Genomic DNA, 18,881 nt, shown 5'->3' with positions numbered 1-18,881 from the left:
TTGTTGATCTTCATGCTCTAGACGGCCATCTATTGGATTCCAACTGGCTAATATTGTTAATTTGATATCTCATAAACTTCATTATAGAAGTTATTATCTTAAATATTCTTACATTATTCACTAGAGGTGATTTAATATGGTAAATTACTGATAGAACAAACTATTATTCTATTGATTTAAGTTCTCCTGATAAAAACAACGTCCTATCATCCTGATTACTTGGCACTCGGCCGAATTTAATGTTTTCTTGATTTGCCACATCGATTTTTGTGTTAATTCCGTCCAAGTGAACAACTATTTAGTAATTATGACGTTGGTAGAATGATGATATTAGGATACTGAATGCTTTAACTGGTATGGATGGACTGATTGCTTGCTGGACTAAGAACAAAGATCACGAAAGACGTTAAATGTGGACTGAAGACGAGCCTTATTTATTGCAATATCTAGATATGAAAAATACAATCGTTCAGTGCAACAAGTGTTGAGAAAGGTTAAATACATAGCTTTTTGATTACTTGCTACCTAATGCACAAAGTTGTGATCATTTTGTGAATCATGTCTACTGTTTTTAATATACCATCAAAACAGTATCAGGCTGAGCCTTTGTAACACTTTCAGCCAGACGAACTCGATCTAATTCGACAATCAGGTACAAAAAGATCAATAACAATCGATCTATATACAGAAATAAAGGCTATTTTCATAAAATAAACCATAGAATTGTTCGTGATTATCGAAATATCTGACTAGTTTATAACAGCCTAAGGCCAGTAATTATTGGTAGTAATTTAACAAAAACAAACGTCCGTCTACTGTTTGATGTGTGGTAGAAGATTCCAGCTCGCCTGAAACAAGGGATCACTATAGACTTTGATAGCATAACTTGAAAGAGTACTATATCAGTAGTAAGAAACAATGGGGAATTATTCTGCACAATGGAAGGTATTCATCTGAACAATAGATCTTTGAAAATATTTTCTTTGAATGACAGTTTTCAAATGTATGATCATACGATTCGACTTATTGTTTGAATTATTTTGTGAAGAACTCCACGAATTTCAATGTCAAACTCAACACTTCCCTCTGGCAATGGTGCAGGTCGGTGTCTTAGTTTGACGGGACAGAAAGAACTAGGTCTCAACCACATGTATCAGATCTCTCGCCGAATAAAGCCGCTGGAGAAATATTTTCACGGCAAATTATGTAGCTTTGTCTGTCTTAATTTGGCAAATAAGCGTACATAAAAAGTGGTAGAAAGAAATCCATACTATTTTATTTTCATTAACATAGTCATTTTGTGGCACAAGAAACATAAATGAGTTTTCTATATTCATCTTCTATTCACTCAGAACTCCTTGACATAACCTTACCGTATTGAGCCAAGTCAGCTTTATCTTATACGTGATTCAAGAGGAAGTCAAATTGTTTTCATTTCTCCAGAAATTAGCAGATTTAAAGTTTGTAATAGAGACTCAATGACAGGGGAGGAAGTTATTACAGAAGATTAACTCCGTTTCATTGTCATAGGGATTATCCAGATATTATCCGACATCGGTAATTTCCACCCATCTGACAGTGGTGTAGAAACCAACCCATGTTCATGATTTCAATGCACGTGTATGTTTGACCAGCCAAATGCCAAGGGACATAGAAGCAAAATCCACTATTGCAGTTGACTAGACGAGAAATAAAATATAAATGCGATGACATACTATTTAAAAAACCTTGTAACTTATTTTCAATCTCTTTGCGAAAGCCACTTTATTTAGTATTTGTGGTGGATTTGAATGATAAAAGCGTGATGTGCCTCAATCAAGGAAACCGGACGGATTTTTTCTTTGGCGCATCTCTGCCATGATATTTTCCAACTCCAATTTCCGTTATCAAACACGTAACATCTAAATTTACTGGAGTTGGTTTAGTGGAATTTAATTATATAACATCATGTGATTCCATTATATTGATTGGAAATTTTCTTTGAAATATTAAAAGCTTCAACTGAGTGGGTGTTCTTTGACTGGTCGTGATGTATGGTACCAGTTTCAAAAAATCGTTTTGACATGCTTTTTGTAACCCTCCTTTCATTTTGTAAAGTGATTGGTAATCTGAAGCGAGGAGTGATATCCGGGGTAATTTATACACTTTTGTTATACTGGACGGTGGAAATTTTCCAAAACTGCACTTGTTTTGATTTTCAAAAACCAAAATGTTTTGTCGCACTGTGGCTCACTCCTTGAGACTGCCCTCATGGATTTGAAGCGTTACAACAAATGGCTCATTTGGTAACAATAAATAACTTTATTGCGACGATATTCATAAAACATCTTTGTAAATATATAGATCTCTTTATAACTTTAAATATGTCAGGCATCAAAAGTAGTTAGATATACAATTTCCTCATCAAAGACGGTATTATTTAAATAAAAAAACAATTTTCTAAAATTAACAGCAATTTTATCTAATTTATATGAATTTAATGTAGAAATTAAAAATGATTATCTGTTAATTTTCTGATAAATCTTATCATGTACACGTAAGAACAAACTGTCATAGTTATCTATGCCAAGGTAAAATTTTGTTTAAGACTCGTAACTTACATACGTTTATCTAGCCCATCTGGCAGGAATACATTCCAAACATAGATTTACCATGTCGGGAGGCCGTTGTGAGAAATCTTTAACGGGTTATTTCCACACGAAATGCAAATTTAATTTTCTTCAATATACGAACATGTATGCTTACTAAACACTTGATACCACTTTTCATTATGAAATACTTTTTCATTTCTGACTGATATACTTTCTCATATACAACGTCAACTTACTGCTACCAATGTTTTGCCAAAACCAAAATTTTGAGTTTCGTTTTGCTGTTAGGATCCTACACGAAAACGTACCAAACTGGTAAGTTCTGGCTTTGTAAAACCGGACCTGTGACGGCATTACTCCCATAAACAGCCCCTGTACGACTCAAACCATAGTTACTATAAAGCCTTCATGATCTTCTCGACAACAGACCTTAGAACTAGTATTTACGGCTCTAATGTTCATGCAATCATAAAGTTAAAACCTCTCATAGTGTAACATCTGGTTTAACTTATACTCAAGAATGGAATCTTTTTAAAGCACCGAGATTCTTACAACATTATTTTCATATCTGTTAATTTACACAAAAACCTTTCAACGTGGTTCGTTGAATATTACCTAGTAACTGGAGCCGCAAAGTTTTCATAAAAGCAAATCTTGTGTCCTACACTAGGTGTCTTATGGACTGATGATTGGATACAGTTTGAAAACTGATGTCCAAAAGCTTCTATTTCGGAAGGTACACAAAGGCTTTTGAAACACTCCTGTAAAAATTGCATTTGATTGTTGTGCTCGTCTTCATTACCTTAATATTGTGCAGAACAGTGTAGCAAAAAATACCAGTTATTTTTCAGTCATTATAACACTAATTACACATATATCTGGTTGGTTGCATTATTTGGTACATGAACATCAGCTATGTCATTAAAGGTAGATGCTACAAATGGATGAATAACACGAGGTATTTGTATAGTAATTATAGCTTATTACAAGTTCTGCCTGATATCCAAGAACGAAATAACATTTAGTGGTCAGCGTTTACACGCGAACTTCGAGAAAAGTACTTAAAGATGATCGATAAGAGTACCCATTATTGCGAATTTGAAACTGTGTCTAGTTTGTAGTTCAATATTCGATGGTTTTGGTGTCGATAAAATATGACACAAGATTTTAAGAATTGTAAGTAAAGCGCATTGACCCTGCTTTAAAGAAGCGTCATAAGTCTTTTGTGTCTGTCCAGTCGGTGGCTATTCTCCCTGTTATTAAGAATATTCATTTTCTATTATTTATGGTTGAGGTAGATCAAGTTGACCATTTAATGTATCCCCCGAGATCGAAGAGAGATTAGAGGCTGTATAGAGAATACCGAGCTAAAACGATATACCAGAATTATACATGGTTCAGTAATAATATTATAAAGATACAATCAGTTAGAAACCATACATTGTACATTAATATAATTATATTATCCTTCTAATAATTAATATTCTTTACTTAGAAAACCAGAAGGAAGTTGTTGATATGGATTGACAACAGATTGTAGCAGTTTCATATTCGTCCAATTTAATTTATGACCATAGCCAATGGCAAAGGGAGTCAAATGAGGACATTTTACAGACGCATTCTCCTCGTTTTTTTCGTACTGTCGATGGATTTGTAATTTGTTCAATCTATGCCAGACAGGCTTTGTTCAATGTTCTCTTTGAACAACTTGACAGCGTCCCTCGACCGCTGAATTTCCACAGAGACCACACCAATCACAGTTTCAAAGTACCGCTCAAAAGACAAAAAGACAAAGTAGAAAACAGGAGATGGTATTTGCCAATACATGGCAATTACATCGGAATAAATAACCCATAATCACACAGTTTCTGACAGTTATTCGTTTTATTCGTAACCTTGAAAACAATCCAATAAATTTGCTGATATTTCTTTAATAAGCACAACAATTTTACGACCAGTAGTAATCAATTTTACGCCTTTATGTGTTGGTATATAATGGTTACTCTACCGTTATATATTAAGCATGAAATGAAAGTGGTCAATAAAACCTGTTACTTCCTATGGTCAGATGCGTGGCCATTTCTCTCGCTGGTCAAATTGGTTCAAGTATCAGCTGTCAGAATGGCCAACTTGACTCTAACCTTTCATTGACAAGTAATGAGATTAAAGTCAAAGGTTAACTATCCATCCCGAATTGTTTGAAAAACACAAGACTGATTATTTTTCCTGCAATCATTCTGACCACGCCCACTCATTCTTTTGGTCTTAAAAAAACAGAAAAAGTTGTTATTAGTGTATCAAATTCTCTCTGATTGCGTTTAATCAAGAATCCTTGAACCTTGTTATTAATTTCACCTTTCACAAAGTGCTGTTGTGGAATCAATCTCGTTTTCTATAAAAATCGAAGATAGTTTGCTAGGTCTTTTGTCGGTACATTCGAGTTGATAAGTATAGTCGCTCATTGCCATTGCATAATACTACGTATTATATTTCATTATTCACATTTTTATAAGGCTCTGGCGTATTTCAGCTGTCAATGTTGAAGACATCGGAAACACGTCTACTTCGTACAATATGAATTGCAAAAATACCTTGCAACGACACATAGAAAGAGAGCGTCGCGCTCACAAAAACTCTTCTTTTGTGATGAATGTTAAGAAGCATATCTTCAGCTGTCGTATTGCATCATCCATTCACTTAAGCTTTTGACATGTTCGAGGAAACCGACAGACAAACAAATACATGTACTGACGTTGGATTAAAAGTCTGAATTAGCAAACATTGCGACGTAGTTCGTGAGAGGCCCGCAAGATGGTCTGAGCATGACAGCCAACTATTACTCTTGGAAAATAAATCAATTTAAAAGCAAACAAGGAATCCGTGACAACCTTGAATAATACTATGGGCATATAAGTCAAAATATTTAAGCTTGAAGACTAAAACAATGGATTCTTTTAAGTCCGTGGATAAGCTGACACGTAATAGTCCATTTTTATTGCAAAGAACAGTCAGTCTGGAATCACGGATTTTCTCTAAGGTTATCAGAAATTTCCGATCGCTAATTAGTCCACTTAACATGTGTCTTTAACAACTATTCCAAACACCTGATGCTAGTTAACGATAAGATTTGAACCCTAGTGTGTGGCATTGTTTATTTTCTGAAGTCATTTCGAGTCTATTATAAAGTTTAGATTAGCCCAGTCTAGTTAACACATGTTCGATTCGCCTTTATAACCCATCACTGACCAGTGTGACGCAATGAGCTAATTGACCATATCAATTATGATGTTATGGTCGTTCACATTATATCGCCATGCCGTTATTTAACCAATATATTGCTTCGACGCCTTGCATTTGACATGTGTTATATTTAATAGTTTTATGGTCGTCATCTCGTTGACAGCTAAACCATATCATTAGATATCCATTGATCGATTGAGAAATAAATCATTAAAAATCTCACCAGGGGTATTGTGATGTTGATGAAGGGTAAATTTGGGCACATGGTTGATTCCGTAATCCACAAATAATATGACTTGATTTTCATCTATTTTTATTTGCAACATGGGGATGGCAGTAAAATTTTAGCCAGTTTAAGATAGTGTGCCCCTTCCCCTGTCTTTGGTGCTGCCGGACATGAGGTCAGTGTGGGACAATCGAGGCTGGTGAAGCTTATCCTTCTGTCATAAGCAAAATTACTAACTTCCTAACTCAGTACAATAAACCTTTTACTTCTTGTTCATTTGAACTATTTGGTACCCTAGATATAAGGCGTTTGGCTGTTTTGGTATCCTGCGTGTATAAACACCTGTGGTGGAGTTGTAAAACACTCATTAAGATGGTATCACGTATATTATAACAGGTAAATAGCCAGGGAATTCTCTTTATGTCTGGTCACTACCTTTTCATGTTGGTCAGTTTAACACTAAGAGTGTGGGGTGTGATGATCGACATACACTATCTGTAATACGTTAATCATTTTATATCGGTTCTAACCATACTTGCCAATTATCAAACACCAAATCCTTTTCATCCCGCATTGCAGTCAGATGGATGGCTTTTATCAGTTTATATAAGTTTCATGTAAGAACAATCCATTAACTGAAGAATTGTATAGGACAATTGTTGCTGGCAGGCAGCTTCCGTTACCACCTCCTATGTGAGGCATCACAACCAGTATCTCTTGAACCAAGGCTTTATTGAACATGACTCAACAATTATAATTTTTGGGTTGGTGTCTCTAGGGCATTTTCATTATTTCGGAACACCTGATGCTACTGCGACTTGATTTGACAACCTTTACAGAAAGTCCACGTGATGCTGTGGTTGTGCATACATTGTTTTGTTCAGTTAAATTTCATCTGAACCATACATGATATTGTAAGAACCCGCATGGTCCACGACTAATTGGCAAACCACTGTGAGAACTTCTGACTGGTGAGTAATTGAGATAAGTATGTGTTGATGTACCGGAAGTTAAATACCACCACCCGTACTCTGCTTCGACGTGCTGTGCTTTATCTACTACCGCTGAACAGTAAGTCATTCTGTATTTCAAATGTCAGTGACAAATACTAAATGACCCAGTTAGGAAAGTCAATGGAAAAGTTTTTTGGTCGAACTCAATATCGGATTAAAAAGATTGTAAAGTTTCACAATTACATGAAATGGAGGTTTACGTCTTACTTCACCCGATTTAGCAGAAGCAGACAGACTACATCTATGAAATAGAAGATTTGTACTTTTCATTTAAGGAAATGGTAGTTTTGTTCTGCATTACACCTACGCTCTCTATTGCTTCACAAAACTTGAACCTCATTGAGCAAAATTGAGATTGATAGTTCCAAATGCACAAGGGATATTATACGTCTTCAGTTCTTGAAAGGCATTGAAATTTGCTGGGTGATCTTATCAACATGACATATTAACTACAATTATTTTCTAAAAAGGCTACTGAGTGGGAAAGCCTAATTTTGAAGTGGTATCTGCGTAAATTATCATCGACAGTTATCAAAGTTCCTACAGATACCTATTAAATTCTTGGCAAACAATATCTGTTGTTTTCGTGATGTACATACTGTAGATTATAATGATGATTAGAATGATAGCCAGTACAAGTGATCATTGACCTTCCCATGATTTTATCAACCAACTAAATAACCAGTAGTTAACATTCCCTGGATGAATAGTGTATCATACTAAATCATCACGATATTATCGTTATTTACATTATTACACAGAGCTTCATCATCATGCAAATCAAAAGCTTCTTGTAGTCCAAAGGATTTGATATAAAGAGTTGAGTTTAGATATCCTATCAGGCCAGAATCGCTACACCATTTCCAGAATAGAAAAACATAGCGAACACAGTTTTGTGGTAAATTTTTTAAACCCAGACAATGACATCCTAAATGCCTTCAACCTCTTGTGCTTAGTCCTTAGCACGGGGGTGATTCCAATACCTTCAAAATGGACGAGGCAACTTTTAAAATGCTTTGTTGTAGTTATGTACTGTTAAAAGTCGTTACCGTTGGTCAAACATGCTTATTGAATTATTGAGCTCCGATTTTGTTGTACAAACGTACCATTACGTTTAAGAGCTCAGATACTGTTCTGAAAAAGCTGTTACTTATTTAGTTTTAGACGTATGAATCACCATCCTTGTTATAATGAAGGTTAATAAGGAATAATCTTGGTAGCAGTCTTAATAACTCGTACCAGATGAAAAAACCAAACTGAAACCAATAAGCTAATATCATTTCTATCCAAGCCTGTGGCGTTTTTAAACCTCCAGTCTGTCTTCAAGTGTAACCTTATGCGTAAAATAAACTATATACACTTCATAATGAATCAGTTGGTATGCGATGCGGAAATAAGAAAATTATGTTATTAAAGAACAAGCTGTTAGGTTTTTCTATTTCGGGAAAGATTTCGGTAGTAATATACCATTTCCTAAGAAAAGAGATGCAGTCAAACTTGTCAAAAGAATGCTCAAATTTGGCCACTCACTGAATTAAGGTAGTTGCTTAATGTAGGACTAGGCTATAGGGTGATAAATGAATAAATAATCTAAGTACTAGGCTATCCCGAACCGCAAAACGAAACCCGAAATCTTAAACACTATTTTGGTTAAACATTGGTTGCAGCTAATGAACTTTTCACATGAAGAAGTATATCAATCATATAGTTTGTATTTCTTAATGACAAGTGGTATCAGGTGTCTTAAAGAGAAGGCATACCCCGTCTGGCACTACGCCGTCATACATACATTACAGATAGGAAGGATGGAATATTGAGACCAAAATAGCATTTAAATTGAGTTCTATCACCTGTTCACAATTTAATTACAGGACTGAGTCACTTAGTGGTGGCTGATATCTCCGGACAAAGTTCAAACATAATTGTGATTTATGTGACGTACATGTCCTTGAGTATTGATTCAATATTAATAATGTCCTTTCTCAAGGCTGAGTTTCTTCAATGAAGCTGATGATTTATGTCATCTATTAATGTATTATTATCCGGTAAATTATTGGTTTACATGGTATTCTGTCGCGGAATCAAGTCCATTATAGCAGAATTTTGATTTATGATTTCAAGATTTGACAAAAAGCATCATTCCACATTGTTGAGTAGCAATGTAGACATAAGTTGTTATGGAACTTTGGTTCATTCTATCTCAGTTCTTCAATACATCTACATTTTGATAGATGTATTGATATTGTCAATGAATATTGGACATGTATTGTAGATGACAAGTTCAAGTCCAGCAGAAGCTGATATAGCAGACTAAATAGTTGCTGGTAACCGTGGTAGTGGGATCTGGATCTTATGGATAATTTGGGTAGTTTAAGATATCCAAGGTTAGTTAGTTGGTAGATGATCAGTTAACGTTCGCTTCCAACGGATGCTGATATCCCAGACTAGGTAGTTGTTGGTAGGTGACAAATTAACGTTCGCTTCCAACGGATGCTGATATCCCAGACTAGGTAGTTGTTGGTAGGTGACAAATTAACATCAGCTTCCAACTAACTGATATCACAGACTAGGTAGTTGTTGGTAGATGACAAATTAATGTTCGCTTCCAGCTAACTGATATCACAGACTAGGTAGTTGTTGGTAGATGACAAATTAATGTTCTCTTCCAGTGGATGCTGATATCGCAAACTAGGTAGTTGTTGGTAGATGACAAATTAACGTTCTCTTCCAGTGGATGCTGATATCGCAAACTAGGTAGTAGTTGGATTGGTTCAAATTGGATGATTCTGTGTTGTTGGGTTGGTTGTTGACTCACCATATCCAAGAACGATGTCCCCTTTTAAACTACTTGTGATTGATGCCAAATTTAAAAGCCTTAAGTATTGACCAAACGGAGTATTATGTTGTAAGATGTTTATTTTATTGGTGTACATAACGAAAATAAACAGTTTAGTGTTAAAGAATGTTTTACATCAATATTTAAAGACTAAACTGTTATATACTTAACACCTTTATTGATTGTATACTTATTGACTTCTTGAGTCATAATTACCATGTTTAACAACATCTGCTTACTTGCATTTAGAGGCCACCCCAATTGCTGTTAATGACATATACACAGAACACAGCTCTGGTAGAATTGATCCAAAATATAAATAAGATTCCAGGATATTTTTACGGTATTAAAATTATTTTACAATATTTCACTGTTTCTAATGAAATCAGAAGCCGGCTACATCAACTTTGAAAATCATTAATATGTCTTCAGTACAACTTGTTTGATTATTGAACTATTTATGCAAAGAATCGGTAATGAACAACTAAAGCATAAGCCGTAAGAAAAACTAAAAGGGTACTTCATCTAGGATAATCTTGGATCGGGGTACAGCTTAATGATGCAATACAAATTGTACAGAGCAGTGCCATGCAATTTGCAAAAAGGAGGTTTGCTTTTCAACTGCCCTGGGATTTTAATTTACCCAGTCTCTGGCACATGTCCTCTCAGTATTTCGCCTACACGAAACTCAATCGAAATCCTTGATATATGATAAATATTACTAGAATAAATGATCTCCCCACAAATCAATAGTATTTACCACAAATATAGTCAAATATTTCCTAACTAGGTCAGGCTATTCTGAAAATAATAGTTAGAACCGCTCTAGACATCATCCCACAAAATCAATAGCAATTTGTAGAATATCATATCTATTGAATGATTCAACAGTTGTGGCATAATTTGAAATAAAATAAATATGAAATGAAGTTTTTCCTCATTCTGACAAGTGAATATCAATTAGCTCTTGATCAATACGAAATAGTTAGGAAGGAATTGAAATGAAAAGGCAAGGAATTGTACGTCCAGATGAGGTCTTTACTCGGGGAACATGTATGGGTCTTTTCGAATGGACTATAAAGCAAGACAACCACCATCATGTTCTGATCAAAAAGCTGAACGCGTCATTAAAATCATTTTGACTCTTTGTTTATTTGATCAAGGGTTTTTAAATGAAATGATTCAACGCTCAAGTGATTTTTCTGTATTACCTTTTCTAAACCTCAAAGAGCATAGACGCACAAAAATTTTTTAAAAATTTTCCAGTTGGTCGAGTTTCACTATTGTTCCACTGTAACTTAAGAGCGACTTCATTATATTGACCGTGAAGATATTAAAGCTAATGAAATCTAATGAACAAATGATATCGTATTTGACGATCAAGAATGAAGGGTATACAACAGGGCGATTTAGTAACAATTTGTACTTATTGCATACTGCATGGCGTTGCCCATGGAAGTAAATCTCCTTTCATATTTTATATTTTGAATTAAACTTCACGACAAACTTGAGTAGTGGGAGGCTTTTGGAAGTTGTTTCCCTGAAAATATGGTTTTAGTAACCACCTCCTCAAACTTTTGATATTACATGGAAAGATCAAAGAAAAAACTAATGATATTGGATGTTACAATATCGTTAATTGAATAAACCACTTAAATTTGTTCGAATTGGGGGAGTAAAACTCCATTCTAATTCATTTCATTTGAATAAGGGAATTGCCAACTGTATCGATTGTGGTTTGGGGTCGGGAATGACTCAGCCTCAATAATGAAGTAAAAGACATCACGGGTCAACCTAAGTAATAATTGACAGAAACAGACAAAGTTAATCAATTTTTATAATGACTCTGGTGGCTAATAATTGTCGACTTCATTAATACTCTATCAATTGAAAACACGGCCAGTGTTCTTTGTGAGAACATGTAGGATTCAACATGTGTTCATTGAGCACGACCTTGATTGTATATTAAATTTTAGACAAATTTCTCAAGAGACATTAATCATGAATTCTGAACTAGTTTTAGATTGTACTCCGCTGATATTGATAACGTTCTTCCAAGTAAAGTTTCATCGAAATTTGAGAATTGGAAATTGTTTTTCGTGTTGCCTTATGTTCCATCGGCAAAATTTGCATGAGAACGAGCATGGGCAAGGTATTTTAATCTTCATGGCTAGAAAGTTGTGAATCATTCTCGAATACGCACCATCCCCGACTATTTGCTCCGAGCCCCTATCAGTCTTGTTAACCCTTTCTTGTGTTTATTATTAAGAATGTTGATAGTTGAAGTAATGTGTTTACATTCGTGAGTTCACTATGGGTTAATAAATTAGTGCTATCAATAATAAATACTGTTACTTCATAGGCTAATGTTTATTTCCTTTAAGGTCTGTCTGGTTTACAATCTACTCTTGTCTTGATTAGAGACTGCGGGGCATCTGAAATATGTTAACTATTTAATATTACATACTATTGTATGGTCAAATGGTCAAACAGCATTGTATGAAGCTGTCATTGTCCTTGTAAACACAACTCATTTGTATTGTGTAACTACGGACAAAATTCATTACTATAAGTGAAGTTTACATTTCTGTTTCATGATTGAAATGTAAAGCATAAAAAATCCTTTGAAGTCCAATTCACCTTCTGCATCGAATGTACAGATCGAATCGGGGTTTAATTCCTCATTTCATTTCAATTACCGTTCATCAGTTTGGTACCTCCTTTAAAAGCCATTCATAAATTTCTGCAGAGAAATCGAGATCACGCCCTACATCATACCAAATGCTTTCATCTGCGACTTTTTACATATCATATTGCCATCGACATTTCCAAATGTTTTATTGAAATCTGAAGAACATGGAAAAAATGTGGCTAAAAGATGCAAACAGACGGTACCACACCTAACTTATGTAAACAATACTTGTAATGGAACTGAACATACAATGCTATTGGTACTCGTATCATTCTCATCTCCAAGGCGTGCTCATTGATAATATAACTTCTTTTCGGCCAAATAAAACATCATTTTAGTCACAATGGGTAATACTGTTGGTGTATACCGTCAATGGTTTGGCCGAACGGTCATAAAAGTTATACGAACCGTTGCCAACAGACAACTCCTACTCGTATGAAACTGTGAAAGCTTTATCCTTCTTGACACAGTCTAGCAAATATTTCACCTGTAATCATCTAGATTGGGAACAATTTGCGGATATTTTTCTATTTTAGCCCAATAAGCAGACCAACCAGTGGGAAGAAAGAAGTTGATTTTGAAAATTTCAATTTTGTTCACCAAATTGTATATTTAGACATCAGTTAGCTTTTTCAGGCAGACAAACTTCATTTAAGGAAGCAGATGATTGAAATGTTTCGTCTGGCATCTGCTGTACACAAGGATAATACACAATTTTAGTGAAGCCACATTGGTTTAAAAAGTCGATATTCGACCTGAATTCCTAGAAATGTTAATATCGTGTTTCGATGTTACGCTTCTGGTTTGAATTATATCGTGTACAAAAAGCGTGTCTGTGGGATAAGGAACGTAAGAAAATATGTGTAGTGTAACGATGAGACTAATTCAAAGGAAATGCCAATCTTACTCTATATAATTTTCATTACATGGCGTGTGATATCTGCCTTCTAATACTCTAAAACGTAATAAAGGTGGATGCCTGACCTTTACTGTTGTTGACCATACTGTATGCAAATAGTACTTATCTAATTTCTAAAAATTCACGTTATTGGATACAAAGGGTACTTCTCGAATTGCTGAGGTTGTACATGAAGGGAAATTGCTGTTCGTTTTAACGTCAAATTCACTTTTGCAGCTGATCATCAAAATCTAAATCATTCAAGCAGAAATTTTGAAAATGACTTTATCGAGGACAATTTTTCGTCTCTTCTTTGTCAATATTCGCTCTGACTGTATGTACGGCGGACAGCTGTTTGGGTGAAGATGCATTGTCAATCATGTATCATTGTTTATGATCATATTGTATAGATGTCAAGTTGTTCACAGGCATCATTAAGTACTTGCATCGCTTGTCAGCTTAAACTTTTTTAAAGAAGGTATTGGTAATTTCTATGCTTACATGCAAGATCTCCAAGACGTAGGCCGGATATTAGACTTATAACAATTTACAACTCGCTCAAGTATCCATTTACATGTATATGAACTTCGAGTTCAAGCCTTCTTTAATATTCATTCAGTTATCCTCAAAATCGACTTTCGATAATGTTGTCCTTCTTTCAAACGTGGGATGCATTTTCTTCTTATTTTGAACAATGGGACATCTGTCACATGTAGCCAACACGTTAGATTGCCCAAGTCCTTTCAGTTATATCCGCCAGCCTAAGGCAATACAGTACAGTGACAAAGGTTGTTGTGCTTAATGACAATCGGCACCAGTAGCCAAAGTATTTTTTGATCGTTTTATTCAATCAATTGGAAGACAAATGATCAGTCGCGTGACCTAGAATCTAGGACACAAAGACGAACTGCTTGACGCCCTCAATCAAAATACAGCCAGTTTTTTTCTTTGTTATAATTTGATTGTTACATCAACCGAATTGAAAAAGAAATTAACAAGAAGATCAATACATTGCAACTCGATGACGTTGACATCACAGGAGTGAGAATGACATTCAATGGAGTATTACGTTCAACTGTTGGAGTATAAGAGTTAAGCGACATGTAGTAAAGCTTGTGTTTGTCAAACCAAAATCTGATAATGCCCTGAATCTATCGAAGTCCTATTTCAATTGTATACTATTTAACTTTGTGTGATGCTTTTACACAATACATGTAGTTAGATAAACCAAACCTTTCGAACACATTTTCACTGAATCATTATGAATATTTGAAAAATTGTGAATCAGCAAGTTAGACGTGAAAGGTCACATTATTTGGGTTGATTGAGATATCAAATTAGAGTATGAAATTACAAATGTCATTCAAAACTTTTACTTTTATGTTATTTCGATATCAACTTTGTATCTTTATGTCTCATGGTTCAAAGGAAATTCTAATATGAAAGTTTTTAAGGCAATAATGATGATGAATATTTCCAGTTACATAACAAATTTTAAATCGGTCTTTGAATATATCATAATAACGGAAAAACGTTTCCGCTACACACGCCTTCGTGGAAGTCCGACCTAAACAGCTAACTCATGGATGAGCTGCAATAAAAGTTTCTACCACTGTTTTATATAATGTTAACCGGTTCTGTATGTTCAAAATAATTAATATCAATGGTCAGTTATTGAGTTGCTAGGGGATTAATGTTGGGGCTGCGATCAGAAAATATCTTTCGTGTACATGTACTACATAGCCCAATTATTGGAACCTTATTAGTTTACCTGAAGTGTCCTGAGCTCCCTGGATATTGGACGTTGATCTTTTTAAAACATTATTATTGGTTGTTAATCCTATCGTTAGTGAGTTGGCTTTTGATGAAGCTGTGTTCAAAATACAACAGAATACATGAGGTCTTTTATCATGCCAAAATTTTTACCAAAATACTTCAGAAATAATGGAAATTCCAGCCGTTCCTCTTCTCAATATGATTCATCTTTATTGTTGAAGTGGTACCACCCCCTCATTGTTCTGGTCTGTGCCAATATTGACTTGAGTAAGAATTAAAGAGTTCTAGTAAAGCACGAACATGTTGTTTGAAATTGGAGAGGAGAGATTTTGACTGTCTGTAATCAACAATGGAAGACACGAGAGACGTGAAGTTAGCAGAAGGTTGAATTCTCATCAACGCCCAGATAAATTATTCCCTATTATTTCAACCTCGCCCAAAATAATCGACTGGCAACTCTTCAAAGCGTGGACTAGCCCCTTATTACAGACATGAGTCATACGGCCTTTACAGCATCACGAACTGGAAGTTTTCAAAGTAAAGATGATGGAGTAATCGTCAGTTGGAACATCAAAAATAGCTTGAAATTAAAAGGAATTGATCACTATGTATACCTGCGATGAACCACGCCTGAAATATTTGACGGTTACTCTCTTTGGAGTGTGCAACACCATACGTCGTCTAGGACACATGATATCACCATGTTTTTCAGATCAACAAATTTTTTTTTTAGTGTTTAGATGGTATTAGATGCATAGATGGTCGAATACCAAACCCTGATTAAAAGTTCGAGAAGCCAAACAGTGTATACACAGGATATGAAACATTCATATTTTTATTGGCTAATCTCGTAGTCTATAAATAGCTGTAGAATGTAAAGTGGAATAGATTTAACAGAATCAGTCAGAAAAGGTTATCTAGGAAGGAAAGTGCCGGCATTAATACGGCTATCTTTACATGTATTGCATACTCTCAAACTTCAGATTGCATACATTTGTTTTACATTCTTCACTTGCCAACTTAATAACTCAGGCGTTACGTCCAACTGTTCTTCAATTTATGGAGTTGACGAAGGCAAGGGCATGTCATGCAATTTTCCATTAGAGAATGGTTTCAGAGTTACCACACCCCACATCTTTCATTTTCACTTAATAATATGCTAATATTCGAAGTTCGAAAATTAATATGGTGAGCAGATGATATTGGTAATCGCATTTGCATGAATGATTATTAAAACATAATGCATAGTTTCAATGCAAGCTAAAGAGAAATGCAAATGATTGCAATGTGGATCAGGAATATTCAAGCTTTTCAAGTACGTGTAGTAAGGAGGCAATTACGTACTGGTAGACCATGTTTAAATTATAAAGCACATGGCAGTATGTAAGACTCAAGAGACGTCTATCATCCTATCCACAGATTGTTATTGTTAAATAATGTGTCCTTCAGTGTGGTTTACGACATGTGTTTCTACATTGCATGATAAAGCAACGAGTGTATCGTGTTTCCACAATCGTTGATACCGGCTGATTAAGGATTCAAAGAATTGTATAGAACATCGTTTTATTTTGAAAAGACCGTCTGTAAACCACAGACTTAGTAATTCAAATAAAAAAAGAAGTCGTGTTATATTGATTTCTATTGTGTTCAATAAATCAATAGTGTATACATGTATACTATATGAAATATTTATATTATTCACCGAGTCTGAATTCCGTCTGACTAGATTAATACCAAATAAAGGCTTATGGTAATAATTATGAGTCTTTTCCGACGTCCAATTGATGACCCTAGCATCCAGTGACATCATGTGTAATGCTCTACGAATTTCTATGAAGCTGCCTAATACGGTATTTAATTCTTTGACAGCTTGTCGGTAACAGCAACCTTAACAAGCTCGAAGCCCTGTTCATTTTCGTGGAATGTGTTCAGAATTAAGTAATATAAGATGTCGTTTCAAAGATGTTACTTACCGGCTTCGCTAATGTTGATTTTCTGAGGTACTGGATTTCCTTTGAAGGTACAATAGACTTCCATCAAGGCAGTGTATACAGAGTCATACATAGGTTTATCCTCCTCAAAATGAGCTAAAACTTTGCCATAAACTACTAAATCCGAATAATAAAACTTTTTCTCAATTTTATCAATCCCGTCTCCAGGAATCGGGGAACATCCACTGGAAATTTGTACCAGGATCACAAATAAACAGAAGGCACTCAAACATATTTTTTCCGAATAGGAGAAAGCCATTTTAATTTCACAATATAATGGTTTCCACCGAAGAACTTAGTAAAACTGATCGAAATGCGAGTTAACGTAAGTTATTATAGAAACAGCAGTCGAACGCAGATTGAATCACACGCCGTCTGCAGCAAACAATCTAGTGGAAAGCGCGCGTTGGTCGTGATTATCCAGTCACAGTAATGTATTGTGTTCTCCTTCTACTTTCTCTCTTGAATCAGACTCAGCCTCTTGTCATTGTTAAAGTGATTTTGAAAGAGTTACTTAGGATTAGGTCAGAATAAAGAATTAGAAATGAATTAATAACAATGACAAATAGATGACGGGTTGGTCTTTAATCATTTTCTTTCAGACAATATGGGATTTAATTCCGGAATTAATATAATTCAATCGAAGGTAACGAGGCCATCACTGTTAATTCAGGATCTACATTTTAACGAAAGGCTTCCTTGAGGATTTCCGTAAATAGACTTAAAGAAGTATTCTATTTAATTGCATTGATCTATTCCACAAAGTTGAAGGCCTATTTTTCGAAACTTATGATGTGTAAATGGATTTTGGAGGTATTGAAAAAATTATAAAAAATGAATCTCCTTATCTCATTTTTATAAAATAAACAGAAATATTTGTGGGCAATGCTGGTCCAACGTTCAATGGATGCTCTTGTTTGCTGTGATACAAAACATGGGTTGAATAGCTTCACTTCTTTAAGAGATTTAAGATAATCGATGTCTTCGCTCAGATGTAGGCTCAAGTTTTGTTGTAGATGCCAGGTTTATATGTCCTCATGATCTCGTGAATGAAGTTGAGTTTACGTAGTAATTTTAAAACCAAAGGTTTATGTGAAAGGTTAATAAGAATGAGTCGAGATCATATCGGAGAATGTGGGTTTTCATTATGGAAGTAAAGTATATGAAAAACCTTGTGTTTTTATGATAGCCATTTACGTTTTTTCACACTTAATGAGAAATGACCATTTCATAAAAGGCGTTTAGGCGAAGGATTAGAAAGTCCTCAATATTGGCCAAGTGGAAATGAAGTGTAAATGCATTAGTTCATTTACCTGGCAGAAAGGTTGAAAACTATTTAAAAAGTATAGATGTCCACGAATCGAGAGAGTGTCGTGTTTCATAATGAAGAGCCTCTTCTCATTAGAACGGGTCTTATGAGAAGTCACCGTTGGTAAATATTCATTAGAATAATCAATAAAATTAATAAGGAGAGCGGTATGACACGACTTGTTCTGGGGTATAACATGACATGATGTTGAATAATACACCTCTAACACCTGTTCTTTATTTCAGCAAACAAAGAATCATTGGGCCAGTGTTATATTATTCATAACCCAAAAGAGGGCAAATCATCCTT

The 18,881-nt window shown here is 34.9% G+C and overlaps 1 protein-coding gene across 1 annotated transcript; it reads right to left on the bottom strand.

Annotated features, from left to right (window-relative positions):
* Window positions 1-12,673: 12,673 nt before the first annotated feature.
* LOTGIDRAFT_160319 (hypothetical protein) lies at window positions 12,674-17,522 on the bottom strand (the record flags this gene model as incomplete). Its single annotated transcript, XM_009055370.1, has 3 exons — window positions 12,674-12,753; window positions 15,268-15,366; window positions 17,246-17,522. 3 exons carry the CDS (start codon window positions 17,520-17,522, stop codon window positions 12,674-12,676), a joined length of 456 nt encoding a protein of 151 aa, XP_009053618.1.
* Window positions 17,523-18,881: the final 1,359 nt, after the last annotated feature.

This window comes from Lottia gigantea (assembly GCF_000327385.1).
Source record: "Lottia gigantea unplaced genomic scaffold LOTGIsca_24, whole genome shotgun sequence".
Taxonomy (NCBI): domain Eukaryota; kingdom Metazoa; phylum Mollusca; class Gastropoda; family Lottiidae; genus Lottia; species Lottia gigantea.
The sequence above is the reverse complement of the archived record's forward strand: the minus strand, read 5'-3'. Positions and strand labels throughout refer to the sequence as shown.